Source organism: Plasmodium knowlesi, assembly GCF_000006355.2.
Source record: "Plasmodium knowlesi strain H genome assembly, chromosome: 11".
NCBI classification, from domain to species: Eukaryota; Apicomplexa; class Aconoidasida; order Haemosporida; family Plasmodiidae; genus Plasmodium; species Plasmodium knowlesi.
In genome coordinates, this window is record NC_011912.2 from 1430747 (window position 1) to 1444092 (window position 13346).

At 41.1% G+C, this 13346-nt stretch overlaps 4 protein-coding genes across 4 annotated transcripts; 3 read left to right on the top strand and 1 right to left on the bottom strand.

Moving 5' to 3' along the window:
* Positions 1 to 55: 55 nt before the first annotated feature.
* Positions 56 to 2429, top strand: PKNH_1130600 (F-box protein FBXO1, putative; the record flags this gene model as incomplete). Its single annotated transcript, XM_039114141.1, has 3 exons — positions 56 to 1393; positions 1638 to 2130; positions 2242 to 2429. 3 exons carry the CDS (start codon positions 56 to 58, stop codon positions 2427 to 2429), a joined length of 2019 nt encoding a protein of 672 aa, XP_038969761.1.
* Positions 2430 to 2592: 163 nt separating this feature from the next.
* On the bottom strand, positions 2593 to 4839 carry PKNH_1130700 (conserved Plasmodium protein, unknown function; the record flags this gene model as incomplete). The annotated part of the gene is made up of 1 exon (XM_002261443.1): positions 2593 to 4839. The coding sequence occupies one exon, from the start codon at positions 4837 to 4839 to the stop codon at positions 2593 to 2595; it is 2247 nt and encodes a 748-aa protein (XP_002261479.1).
* An 849-nt stretch (positions 4840 to 5688) lies between these two features.
* PKNH_1130800 (acyl-CoA synthetase, putative) lies at positions 5689 to 9702 on the top strand (the record flags this gene model as incomplete). The annotated part of the gene is made up of 1 exon (XM_002261444.1): positions 5689 to 9702. One exon carries the CDS (start codon positions 5689 to 5691, stop codon positions 9700 to 9702), a length of 4014 nt encoding a protein of 1337 aa, XP_002261480.1.
* A 1461-nt stretch (positions 9703 to 11163) lies between these two features.
* On the top strand, positions 11164 to 12165 carry PKNH_1130900 (secreted ookinete protein 25, putative; the record flags this gene model as incomplete). Its single annotated transcript, XM_002261445.1, has 1 exon — positions 11164 to 12165. One exon carries the CDS (start codon positions 11164 to 11166, stop codon positions 12163 to 12165), a length of 1002 nt encoding a protein of 333 aa, XP_002261481.1.
* Positions 12166 to 13346: the final 1181 nt, after the last annotated feature.

A 13346-nucleotide genomic window follows, 5' to 3' on the forward strand; every position in this document is an offset into this window, starting at 1 on the left:
ACATATGAACACACACACACATAAACCGTGTACTACCCCCTACTTATAGCCAAGCATGATGGGAAATAAAATTTCAGAAAATAAACAAAGGCAAATTATTATGTACAAAAATATAAAAAATAAAATTAAAAAAAAACACAACCTTGATGTTCGAAGGAACATTTACATTTCTCTACTCAAAGAAAAAGAACTTAGCAATGTCAACTCAGAAATTTTTGAAGCCTACAAGGAACAGGAAGAAAGTGGCTGTGGTAGGGTGGATGGGAATGGAGGCATTACGAAGAAGAATACCCGTGAGGGTAATGGTACGTACGTTAAAATAAATTTCAAAAAAGGGGAAACACACACACATGTGGGAGGCGAACATATGGGCAGAAAATGTTCCGACGGAGGAAGACGCGAGGAAGGGAAACCCACAACCTTGAAAAAGAAGGAAGACCATAGATATGGCTTCCATGAGGGTAGCGACCGGGAAAGCGGTCCTGGACAACGCAGCGATGATCAAAGCAACCGCCGAAATGACCACCGAAGCGGCACACCAAGTGACTCCCCAAATGAGAAGAGACACTTCGAACTGGACTACGGTTTCTTCTTCAACGTGGAGGAAAGATCAAGCGCGTATTCGCAGACCAGATGTAGCACCTATGTGAAAAAAAAAAAAAAAAAAAAGGAACGGAGTGAGATTTCGGAAGATAGAAATGAGATAGAAAATTCAAAGTTGAAAGGAGGGAACGGAAGAAAGGGAACCACGTTACGAAGAAAAGTAAGTAGTTTGGAAATGAACAGTAGAATTGCTACACGAAAGAGTGAAAGTGTGGACATGGTTGACGACACAAAGGATAGTACCGTTGCGGATAGCTTCGTTGGGCGCACTTTCGAATCGTACACTGGGACCGGGAGTTTTGCGCACAGCGTTTCGGAGAGTGCACCGACGGGTCGTAGTGAGAACCGCGACGTGTCTTCCTTCAATTCGCTTCCACTGCAACTATTGCCGGATGTGCCAACCACTCAGGGCGAAAGGCTGGTGCTCACAAGGGAAATGAATATCGATAAGTGCAAAAAAGAAGACATTGAAGGCCACGTGGACTGTTCGAAAAAGCCGAGTGATACCGTGGGAAAAAGCACAAGGTTCCTAAGCCTAATCAAAAGGAAGAATATCTTACGCAACATTTTATCATTTATGAACTGCAGGGATTTGTTGGAATTGCAAAAAACCTGCTCCATGGTTTACGTCCTGGTGAGCGATTTCCTGGACTATATATGCCTGCACATATTTTTAAAATTTAAGAGAGCCTACGAAGGGTACTTCACGCCCTTCGATTGCTTCTACAAATACGAGGTTCTGTACACGGATAATCCGTCCTTCCGCCTAGACTGCATCCTCCTCGCGAAGGTGAGTGTATTGGAGAGGTGAGGAGCATGGTGAGGAGAATAGTGTTGGCGTTTCGGTGGGCAACTCGCCACGTCACCGTGCCTCCTCCACATAGAAGAGGTCTCTCTACCAGAACATCGCTTCACCAGAACACCGCTTCGCCAGAACACTGCTTCGCCAGAACACTACTTCGCTAGAACACTGCTTCGCTAGAACACTGCTCTACCAATACGCCGCGCCGCCACACTACTTTCCCCCCTTGCAGATAGAAAAGCGTGCTGTAGGACACAACAACCGATTCGGTTACAAGTACAAGTATCAATTCGACAAAAAAAAGCAGAGCAGCTACCACGTTTACTACAATTTCAACGTACTTAAAAAAAACGTAGCGAGAAAAATAGAAATACACAAAGACATTTCCTATAACAATGGAGACGATATCAACGTATCGCACATCATAAGTAACGATGTCTGTGCCAATGATTACATATGCATCCCAATCAATTTATTTAACATTATCGGTACTGTTAATTTCCATTCAATAACCTTTATGGAAAATAAATTGAACAGGCACATCACGTACAGTAACGGGTTGGATGATCAGCTATGGTATGACAGAGAGGAATACAAAACGCTCATTAAGGAGGATAATTTGGTTTCTTCTGAATGTTTTCTTCCATATTTGAAGCACGTGAAGACAATTTACTCCGGGATCGACGTGACTGTTATGAAGTCCACATACAGGGCGATCCAGCCTGGTACGAGCGGGGGATCTGTGCGCAGCCACGTCAACTGCGACATTCACGTTATTACGTTAAACCACATCACCATGTCACTATGTAACCACTCATCAATTCCCCCTTCCGCAGGAAAACTGGGCCGCCGGAGTTACAACCTCTGGGGAAATCACTTCATAATCCAAGGCAAGCCAGACCCCGTGTTCGCCTTTCTGAAGCGGGAGGGGCTACAGCACGACTATATTTACCATAATTTTTATCTGCGTGTGGGTGACTCTATCGTTTTTTACTTGATCCGTGGCGGCAATCACGACGTTTGAGATGGTGAGGAAGTATAACACATGGTCTTCGTCTTGCTTGTTTCTGTCACTTCGCGTGGCCTTTTTAATTTCCCTCATTTGTCTCCCCTTGCGCGATGTTCTTGCGGGGTGATCTTGCGAGCCAGTTGGTCATTCGCTTTTCCTCCCTGTCTTCTTCTGCACCCTAATTAACAAACAACAATCCTAATGATTCTCTCTGGATATTTTTATTGCGAGCTAAAAATATTTCCAAGTTTTTTTCATACATAAAGTATTTCAGTAGGTGCGTGTGTATCTGATTGGGGGTCCTTCTTCTTAGGGCCTCAACACAGTTAAAGAGTATTAATTTTTGCGTGTCGTTTAGGTAGAGAAGATTGCCCAGGCAGATCACGAGCAGTTGTGAGTGCAGTTGTGAGTGCAGTTGCGAGTGCAGTTGCGAGTGCAGTTGCGAGTGCAGTTGCTCCGTAGTGAGGTTGTAAAAGTGGAGGAAATGCAGGATAGACAGAATGTCATTAAGATAAATCGGGAAGGTAGTAGCTATGTCTCCGACATTAACACCATCCATCATGTATGGGTCATTTTCTCCCTCACGCTGGAACTTAACAAACTTGCCAACGGCTAGGCGCACGAGATCCAGCATTTTGTGGGTAATGCTTAAGTCCACAATTTTGCGTCGCATGAAACTTTCGCAAAGGAATGAAATTTCTGTAATGTCAAGGGAGGCACACACATTTTTGTTTTTTATAAATATATCCAGAAAGAAATTAAACGAATTTAAATAAGACTTCAAAATGTGGAACTTCAAAAATGGCATTCTTAGCGTGTAGCTGAGGAGGAAGAAAAAATTTTTCAGCAATTTGTTTGTTGCGTGGTGGAAGTTATTTCCATATGGTGCGTTTTCCTCGTACAGGGAAAAGTTGTACGTGTAATCCTGGTGGTATAAAAAGGAAAGCGCGTCCTGGGGATCATGTACACCACTATGGAAGACGCCCTTGCCTGATCCCATCTCCTTCGTCACTCCATTGATAAAGTCGTATATGACCTGTTCGGACCACTCGTTCATGCTTGTGATGTATCCCCCCAGGACACGCTCAACTGCCTGGTTTAACTTCTTATCCGTGTAGTAGTTTTGCGCGTCCATGAATGACAGAAGAGTTAGCATGTTCTTGCTCAGAAGGGGGGTCCTCTCTTGGGCAACGAAATACTTCACAACATCGTCAATCAAGTCCTGCACATACAAATTTTTGCGCGCCAACTCTTTGTCATGGATAAAAATGGTGAGTACCTCTTTCATTTGGAACATGTGTCGCTCATCCTCCGCTCCGCGCTTGACGAATGCTTCTGTTTGTTCGATCGCGTCGTTGGGGTGGAAGTTTTCTCCTCCCATGATTTTATCCACCTCGTTCTTTATCTGTGTTAAGAGTGTTCCTTTTAATTTGAGTCCCTGATTCTTCCCCTCCCTGATTTTTATTTTCCGCTTTTCCTTGTTCACGTTTAGGTTAATAAACTGCACGCTATCTTTTGATACTTCCTTTTCATATTGCTCCATGTCCACACTTTGCAGATTTTCGAGGACGTTTTCTGCCTCTGTATCGTTTATATGTTGCACCGCGGGGTTCTCTCCCTGTGGTTGTTCCCTCTGTGGTTGTTCCCCCTCTGGTTGTTCCTCACCTGAGGAGTGCATTTTTATCTTATCACCCTGTTGGGTGGTATCACTCTGTTTGGCCTGTTGGGTGGTATCACTCTGTTTGGTATTACCCGCCATGGAAATCTCTCCATGAGGGGAACCCTTGTCCACATTAACCAACTTAACTTTATAAATCAGGGGAAGGTGATTTATGGCGGAGTGTAAATTGGTATGCGGGGCGAAGAGTACCTTGGAGAGCTCATAGGAAAAGTGACTATCAATTTTAAAGTAGTATATTTCAAGGACGCTTAATACCTTCCGAAGGACGTAACTATTCTTGTAATTGATTCTGCACATTAAGTAAAAAAGGATGAAGAGATCTTCGTAGCCAAAGGAATACTTCATAACATTTTGCATTAACTGAAGGAATTTTTTTTTTTCATCATTATGAATGTAGAAGGCGCACAGGTGGATAAAACATTTGCTGCTATTTATGTATTTGGAAAGGTCTTCATTAACTGCCATGCTTAATTGCTTTGTCTGTGTTTGTCCCGACTTTATGTAATCCACATCTTCGATTTCCTTTGGTTTGTTCTCCTTACTCATCAGTGGAACCGCTTTCCCAGCTACCTCCACCCCCTGGTGAAGAACTTCTACCCCAGGGTGATCAATCACTTTGTGCATTTTTTGCTCCACGTAAAAATAATCACTCACAATTTTGTTCAGTTGCTCTTTGGGAATGCTATTGAAGAAAAACCGCCTCTCCATATGATGTACGGCCCTTAGGAAGGCCCGCCGCTTCATTTTGGAAGTGTGTGTGTGTCTTGATAGGAAATGTAGGAATGTAACTCTGGCCCGGTGACGCTGTGAGTAATGTCCCGCCTGGCAGCGTGTGGCATTATCCACGAAAGAATACTCTTCGGAGAATAATTACCCCTACATTTCAGCTAACATAGCAGAATGGCAAAACGGGTAAGTAGCCTCTCACGGTGTCACAAAAAAAAAAAAAAAAAAAAAAAAAAAGGGGGAGGGCAGTTGTTCTCACAGAGATGGAAGAGGAAAGCTATTCTCAGTCGTTGGGTTTTGCTAATAATAAAAAAAAAAAAAAAAAAAAAAAAGAGAATGGTAGGGTAAGCCACAGGGGCGGAAAAGGTAAATTCAATATGCTACCAAGTGTTGAAGATACCGTTTAGTGTCGACCTTGTAGGTCGGATCGTTTGGAGGTGCTTGAGCGCAATTTGAAGAAGGCACAATTAGAAAAAGCCACAATTTGAAGAAGGAATAATTAGAAAAAGCCGCAATTTGTTGATGGCATATTTTTGTGCCACTATGCTCCTTCACAAATGTTCCTTTTGGAGTAGTGCGCCCAGCTTGGCGAAGGCACATCTATACGTGCATGCGCTTTTTACCCCTCCTTTCATTCAACATTACGAACGGCAGCGCGTTGCCCCTTCGAGGAGACCCACTCATTTGGAACGACGACCGAGGGGAGCATGACCCCTATGAGTGGAACTAATCCTGTGCCCCACTTGGAGTAGCACGCTCAGTAGCAAGCGAAGGAGGACGCTGAGTTTGGCTAGGTGTCCCCCCAAGGGATCTGTGCTTTGCATCTGACAGGTTCATTTCTTACACCTCTCCGCTCCAGCCCACCAGATGGCGGAGGAATGCACGCTGCGCAGCTTCCTGCAGTTGGAAGACGTGCGCGACCGGTACATCACAGATTTGAACACTGAGAAGCGGCGATTCTCTTACGCACAAGTGCTGGAGGAAGTGGAGAATCTGCGCAGCTTTCTTAAGGGCATCAACGTAAAACCGGGGGAGGAAATTTCCATCATCCTCTTCAACAGCATCGAGTACGTGGTGAGCTTCCTAGGCATAAACTACAACAAAAACATATGCCTTCCATTGAATACAAATTTGAAGAAAGAGGAGTATGTAAGGTACCTAGTGAATAACTGCAAGTATATTATTATACACGACTATGATGAGAACGATGACATTTATTTTTCGATGAAAAAAAAACATGGCTATTACAAAAATGTGTGCAAGTCGATTGAGGAGTTAGGCATCGAGCACAACATTGGAGTTATACGAATTAGGAAGAATAAAGAAGCACCGTTTTTTACCTACTCGTTAAGCAGACCCTGTGGCGGTAGCAATGCAGGTAACATGAAAGGGAAGCTAAGTAAGGATAATGGATTAACCGAAAAAGGAAGCGACGTCTGTTTGCATCTGCACACATCGGGAACAACAAGCAAAGTGAAGATAGTTCAACTTACCAATGAAAATATTAAAACAACCATCAAAAATATCACCAATTCGTATGGACTGAGTAGAGAAGACAACACAGTGATAGTGATGCCTCTTTATCATGTACATGGCTTAATCGGAGTGTTAATGCCAATTTTATATGCCAAAGGAAATGTTCTTTTTCAAGTAGGTCACTCCTTTAGTGCTTCTGAATTTTGGAAAGACGTCGTACATCACAACATAACCTATTTCTCGGCTGTCCCGACCATTTTGAAGATATTGCTTTTACGGTACGAGAGTGACTATTTCGTGGATGGCGTAAAGGTAAAACACAAGTTGCGGTTTATTAGAACGTCCAGTTCTCAATTGGATGAACATATGGAAAGGGAAGCGGAGGTGAAATTCGAGACGAACGTATTGCAAGCTTATGGCATGACGGAGGCATGTCACCAGGTGAGCACGAATAAGCTTATTCTCACCCATGGGAAAGATGTATCAATTGTTAAGAAGTACAAAAGTGTAGGAATTCCAAACGTAGGGGTAATCATATACGACCACGAAAAGAAGAGAGTTTGTCGAAAGAATGAACTTGGTGAAATTTGCATTAACGGTAAGAACGTCATGTGTGGCTATAAAGAAATGAAAGACAATGAAAATATATGTGTTCATATAAATACTGTGAAAGAAAGGGCAGAGTATATGGAGGGAAACACCTTTTTAATCACTGGCGAATCCGTTCCTTTCTTTAAAACTGGAGATGTTGGTTACGTAGATGAAGATAACTTCCTCTTCATTGCTGGCCGAATTAAGGATATAATTAACAGGGGAGGTGAGAAGATCATTCCCAACGAAATTGATGATGTGGTGAGGGATGACCCACGGGTTTCCGACTGCTTATCCTTTGCGTGTACTGATGAGGTGTATGGCGAGGCCATTTACGCGGCCGTAATTTTGGACGAGAAACAGTTGCCTTGGGGGGAAGCACTACAGAAGGCGCAAGCAGGAAGTTTCACGTCTGGTGTAAATCCGATTAATGATTCTCTTCCTCCCAGGTTTGTCACTTCTATAACATCCACTGGTTACGGGGCATCCGCACCGCCCCAGCATAGCAACCCCCCCGTAGAGAACGAATTCAACGTGGAGGTATCGCTGAGCCTGAACTTTAAGTACCACTATCTGCGGAAGGAACTAACGGAGCAGATGAAGAAACGACTGGCGGATTTCAAAGTGCCCCAAAAAATATACTTTGTTAATCATTTCTTAAAAACGGACACAGGGAAAGTGTCAAGAAGGAAAATGGCAGAAGGGGTAGAGCATTTGAAAGGAACTCCACTGAATCTATTCGATGTGCTAGCCTTATGTTTGAAGAAGGCCCATCTGGATGGTTACATTTATGGACTGTATGGAATTCCCTTGAACAAAATGATTCACAGTTTTGTGCGGAACAAAATTTACTACATAAGTTTTAGGAACGAAATAAATGCTTGCGTGAGTTGCAGTTATGTGAATTATTTCGACGAACATAAGGAAAAGAAAAAGGTGGGAATTATCCTGACGTGCTCAGGGCCAGCATTTGTGAATGCTCTACCAGGGTTATACAACGCAAAGGTGAACCACTTTCCACTTATCTTCATGTGTTTCGAAAACTTTACTGCTAAGAATTTAACTGAGTTTGATAAGCATCAGAATTTCCAATACTTCCCACAGCAAAAATTTTTGGCAAAGGCCAAGGAGATGTGTGCAGGAGTGTTCCATGTAAATTCGCCCGATGCGTTTCCGGAGCAGCTGTACAATTGTTTTGAGACATGTTTAAGGATGAAGTCTCCTGTTTATTTAAACGTGAGTTATAACCTAATAGGAAAGGAAGTAACTCTTGATAGGGCTCTACACTTATTGGATATGACTGACTGCTACGCAGGGAGGTACCTCCAACCACTAAATGTGTTGAACGGACGAATCAACTTTTCCAAAGAGGAGGATGAAAAATTCAATAAATTGTTACAGCTGTTTTGTAGGATTTACCAGAGTAACAAAAGAGGAGCGATCTTCCTAGGGACCAACTGCAACCATGGCGTTAAGTACGTCTTGAAGTTGTCTCACTTGATGAGGATACCCATATATACTAGCACCATGGCCAAATGTTTTGTGAAGGAAAATTATTTGTACAATGCTAATCAGTGTAAGTCGTTCCTCTTCGAAAATCTGGACTTTTGCTTCGCCTTTGGAACCGTCTACAACTTTTATTTCAACTTTGGGAACTTCCCAAGATGCAAAAAGGAGAATATGCTTTGTGTTGACTTGACAAATGATGTGTTTGACCCTCAAGTGGACTCCCACTGCGAGCACTTTTTCTTCTCTGACTTGTACAGAGTTGTGAAGCAGTTGTATTTCTCCCTGAAAAGGGGGGCCCATTCCATTGATGTGGACGGACGAATGAACTGGATAGCAGCCATCCAAGAGGCTAAAAAGAGGAGCATAGATAGACTTTGCCGCCAAGTAGCGACCCAGCACTTAGTTTCTGAACAGTTTACCATGGAACAGGCTATGCTTATACTCAGACACTGTCTGCTCGATTATTTCTTTATTCGGAATGAAATTCCAGCAATGTACAAACGGTATTTCATCGATTATTTTAAGTACGTTGACTGGGCGCAGCTGCGCAGGGTGCTTCAGGGTGATGTCCTACCTCATGAGGATGACGAAGCGGACCTGGGTCCACCACAAAGCGACTGTGATCTGAGTGACAGCAGCTTGGAGGGGGGAGAACAGAGGGACCACACGGGCGGATACGACCCCCCAAAAAAGAGTAAAACATGGGGGAACGGAAAACGCAAGTTCCTCAACCGAGGAATTAAAAAAAGAGTAGTTATCACGAACGAAGGGTCAATAACACTACACTTGGGAATATTATATTTACCGCAGCTGGGGCCATACAACTTTGTCATACCACAGATCAATGGAATGATGGGTGTATCCATGAACGCAGCTATTTGTGCCGCTCTGAACCATCCGGAAAATATTGTTTTTGCAATTTTAGGAGATTCATCCTTTGGCTTTACCTCCAACGAAGTAGAAACCATATGCCGTTTCAAGTTAAAAATTGTTCTCATTATTTTAAACAACAACGGCATATACGGTGATAGAGACTTTCAGACAAAGGAACCGTATTCCGAAGAGCTGAACAAGGATGCCCATTTTTTTCTACAGAATCCTTCCGCTCTTTACCATTTTAGCAAGTATGAGAATTATGTGACTGCCCACGGAGGGTATGGTCGATATGTGGACAATCGGGAAGATTTTCTCAAGCAGATCAAGCATGTCATGAGCGAAAATTTTAGTTCCTTCCCAGTGCTCCTAAATGTTATGGTGGGGGACGCGCAGTCGGTCAAATTTGACGTGGACAAGTATATACAGTGAGGTACGACAAAATGGAATGAATTTTTCTTTTTTTTTTTTTTTTCCTCCCCCGCACACGGGGGGGGGCAATGGGCTGATGTGCGATTCACTTTTGCAGCCGTAGCTTAGTGCCCTTATTTATTTATCTACCAGTGTACCTATTCCCTTTTTTTACCTTTCAATTTTTGCACCAGAAGGGACCACATGCACACGGTTATCTCTGCGTGCACGTTCTTAAATAAACATCCATGAGGGATCATCCCCGTGCATGCAGGGATAACCGTGTGCGCGTAATTTTTAAATTTTAACGATGCACCCCACTTTTGGGGGCGCTCCCTGTAGTTGTTGGGGAAACGAACTCAGATCATTTCAAATCGTTTAAGTGGAACACGCAATGAATACGCGTCACTAGAGCTGGTACAAAGAATGCTTCATTATGCGGGTGGGTTCGAGCTGTCAACAACTACGAGCAGCATGAACCAAATTTTCTTCAACCTACCTGTTGGACGTCGGAACATCCGATAACCACGTAGGTGGTTCATTTCCCTTGGTCAACGTAATACGGACCATTTTCCATCATAAAAAGGCTACAGAAAAAAAAAAAAAAAAAAAAAAAAAAAGGAACAGAGCTAGCTATACTAGCTAAAACATAAACAGCTAACACAACCGTTGTGTAAAAAAAAAAAAAAAAAAAAAAAGAGTCACGTATACCTTTCCAAAGGAAACACACCTGTATAAAGGGGTATGTGTATGGGTGCGTATTTGTCATGTGGTGTGCTATGCCTATGTATGATCCATACAACTATTAGGACATATCACCTGTAGACAGTCCAGGTAGCTATATGATTTGCAGTCTGCTTCTTCCCCTCCACCCACTAAGGAAAAAAAAAAAAAAAAAAAAAAATATTCTGTATCTAGCTAATTTGAAATCAATAGGTCCTACCATAAGTCCGTTATTACAGGTAAAAAAATACATGAAAAAAAAAAAAAAAAAAAAAAAAAAAAAAAGAACATAAACTCGATTAACACCCACTTTTTGGTTCTCCTTTTATTTTTTAATAATTTCCTTTCATTTCCTTTTTCCTTTTTTATTTGTTCTCAAAAAATATAACATGAACATTTTAAATAAAATTAATTTTCCCATTCGATAATTTTTAATACCTGTTTTATTTTTGCAACCAAAAAATTTTCCTATTGTTTGGAATCCATCCTTTCACAACATACATTTGTTTGTTGTGTTACTTTGGGGCATTCTTTTTTGTATTCTTTTTAATTTCTTATATTTTCAAAGCATTTGTCGTTGTTTTATTTTATTATTATTTTTTTTTTTTTTTGTGTTCCCCCTCATCTTCCTTTTATTTAAAATTTTTAAAGGGTTTGTCATTTATAACGAAACAGTTATTACTCCACACCCCATCGTTTTATCTTTCTCTTTTTTGAACAGCTAATTCTTTTTTTTTTTTTTTTTTTTTAAGGTGCAAAATGGCTAAGACATGTTACTTCCCATTTTTGTTCCTTACATATTTTTTTTTGAGCTCAACCTTGTTGGCGGTGGCCAGATCGGATGATAGATATGTTGATAATGAATCAGCACCAGAAGTATATCAAAGGAGGGATGATAATACAGCAGTGGTTCCCCAAGAGGACTCCCTTTTACAAAACAGTGAACCCGTGGTAACGTTAAACGAAAAAATAGAATTATTGACCAAAACATATGCCTCAAATCTATCTAAGTATGTAAGCTCCATGAGAGAGTTATTTCATTTGTACAACTCCATCATTGACATCAAGGAGGATCTCAATTACGGATCAATAACACTAGACATGGAATTTCCCGATCGTAAGGGAAGTGATGACTTTGCTAATTTTAACATCATTTTCTCTGCACGAAAAAAAAATGAGGTTAGCAAAAAATATGAATATGTAAATGCAACACATTCTGCTAGTTTCAATTTGGATGAATTATTAAGAGAAAACAAAGATGTAAATGGACTTGATAATGTATCTTTTGGAACAAGAGTCGGCGAAGATGTTATTTCGGGTGATTCTACCAATGTTTGCAAAGCTATTAAGGGCAGTGAACTCGACGCCACAAAACTTTTTATCACGGTAAATAAGGAAGGCGAAGACAAGTTTTCTGTTTCAAATCTTGACGATTTTGTGGGAGAATGTTTGAAGGATGCGCAGGATGCTTTAGCGCAGAGAGACGCTTCAGATAAGAAGAAAAAAAAAGATGGAAATTTGCAAAGTGTTTATCCGGTTAGTGGAAGTGAGGCTAGTGGCAGCCAGGCTAACAGTAGCCAAAACATAGTCCAGAAACCAAAGGAAAATAGAAAGGCTTTAATGGATGATTTCAAAGAGAGCTTGGTGTCGAAGAACATGGCAAGGTGTAAAGCGTCTGCCAAACTGCTAATGGCAAATTCGACGGTATCTAGTTTAATGTACCTGTTCATAGTAATAGCACTAGGCATCTGCTTGATGTAGGAAGCTGACGAGAAGGGACATTATCTGACGATTGTCGAGAGGGTGCATTCCTTTGCATTTTGAAGGGCCATGTGTGGTAATGTTTCCACGACGAGTTTTGTTACCCTTCTTCGGGTACGCATGTCTGCCTTTTTTTTCCCCGGAGAGCATATAATGCGTGTTGAAGAGGAAATATCCCCCAAATAGATGAATATAAGTGTGCAACGACGAGAGGACCGAGCCTCCAGTGTAGTCGAATAAATATGTGCATACACATACACACTTTGTACAGATTAATCTGCACCTCTCCCCCTTTTTTTCACATTACATTCTTCTTTTTTTGGCCTATTCTCTGTTTCATCTTATTTTATTTTGAAAAAAAAAGAAAAAAATAATCTTTTTTTCCCCCACTGTTTGTATTTATATAACAATTATGTTCTTAAAAAAAAAAAAAATTATTCCATGTCATGAGGGGGAAAAAAAAGTTTATAAATGTAACACGCAGAGGGAACCCCGTTCACCATTTCGTAAATTTTTTTTTTTTTTTTTTTTTTTTTTTATAATTATTCTGGTAGCTATATATATAAAAAATTTGGCCATTTAAAATTGACATTTCTGTCGTTGTGCATGTGCCTTGCATACACATTGATATCCATGCGCATACGCATCAGCATGTATTTGTGCGGAGCGCAAACTTTTATCTTCCTCCCTGTTTCCGTGCACACTTCTTTACGCGTATAGCCGTAATGTACTTTTTTTTTGTGGGGGTGGCAAGGGCACACTTTCTTTTATTTCTGCTTATAAGTGGAGATCATTTCTTAGCAAATTCGTGGGTACTTGGGTATTTTATCTGCCCCCTTGTATTAACCTTATCATTTATATCGCATCATTTTATGCCGATATATAATTCCCTTATTGTGTTCTTTTCTTTTCTTTTTCTCCACTCTTTGTTTTTACGATTTCACTTCCCCGGAACGATAACAATTGTTTAATAAAAGAAAAAAGGAAAAAAAAAAAAAAAAAAAAAAAAAAAAGGCCCATCCGGGTCAAAGAAGAAAAAAAAAAATAATAAAATAATGATTTTTCGTCAACTTCATCAAAATTAAGGAATCTGAAAGTTGAACGAGTTGAAAATTGTGATTTGTGCAAACGTAGTATCTTTTGACAGGAGCCTGTTTCGTCTACGCGCAGGAAGAGAAAGG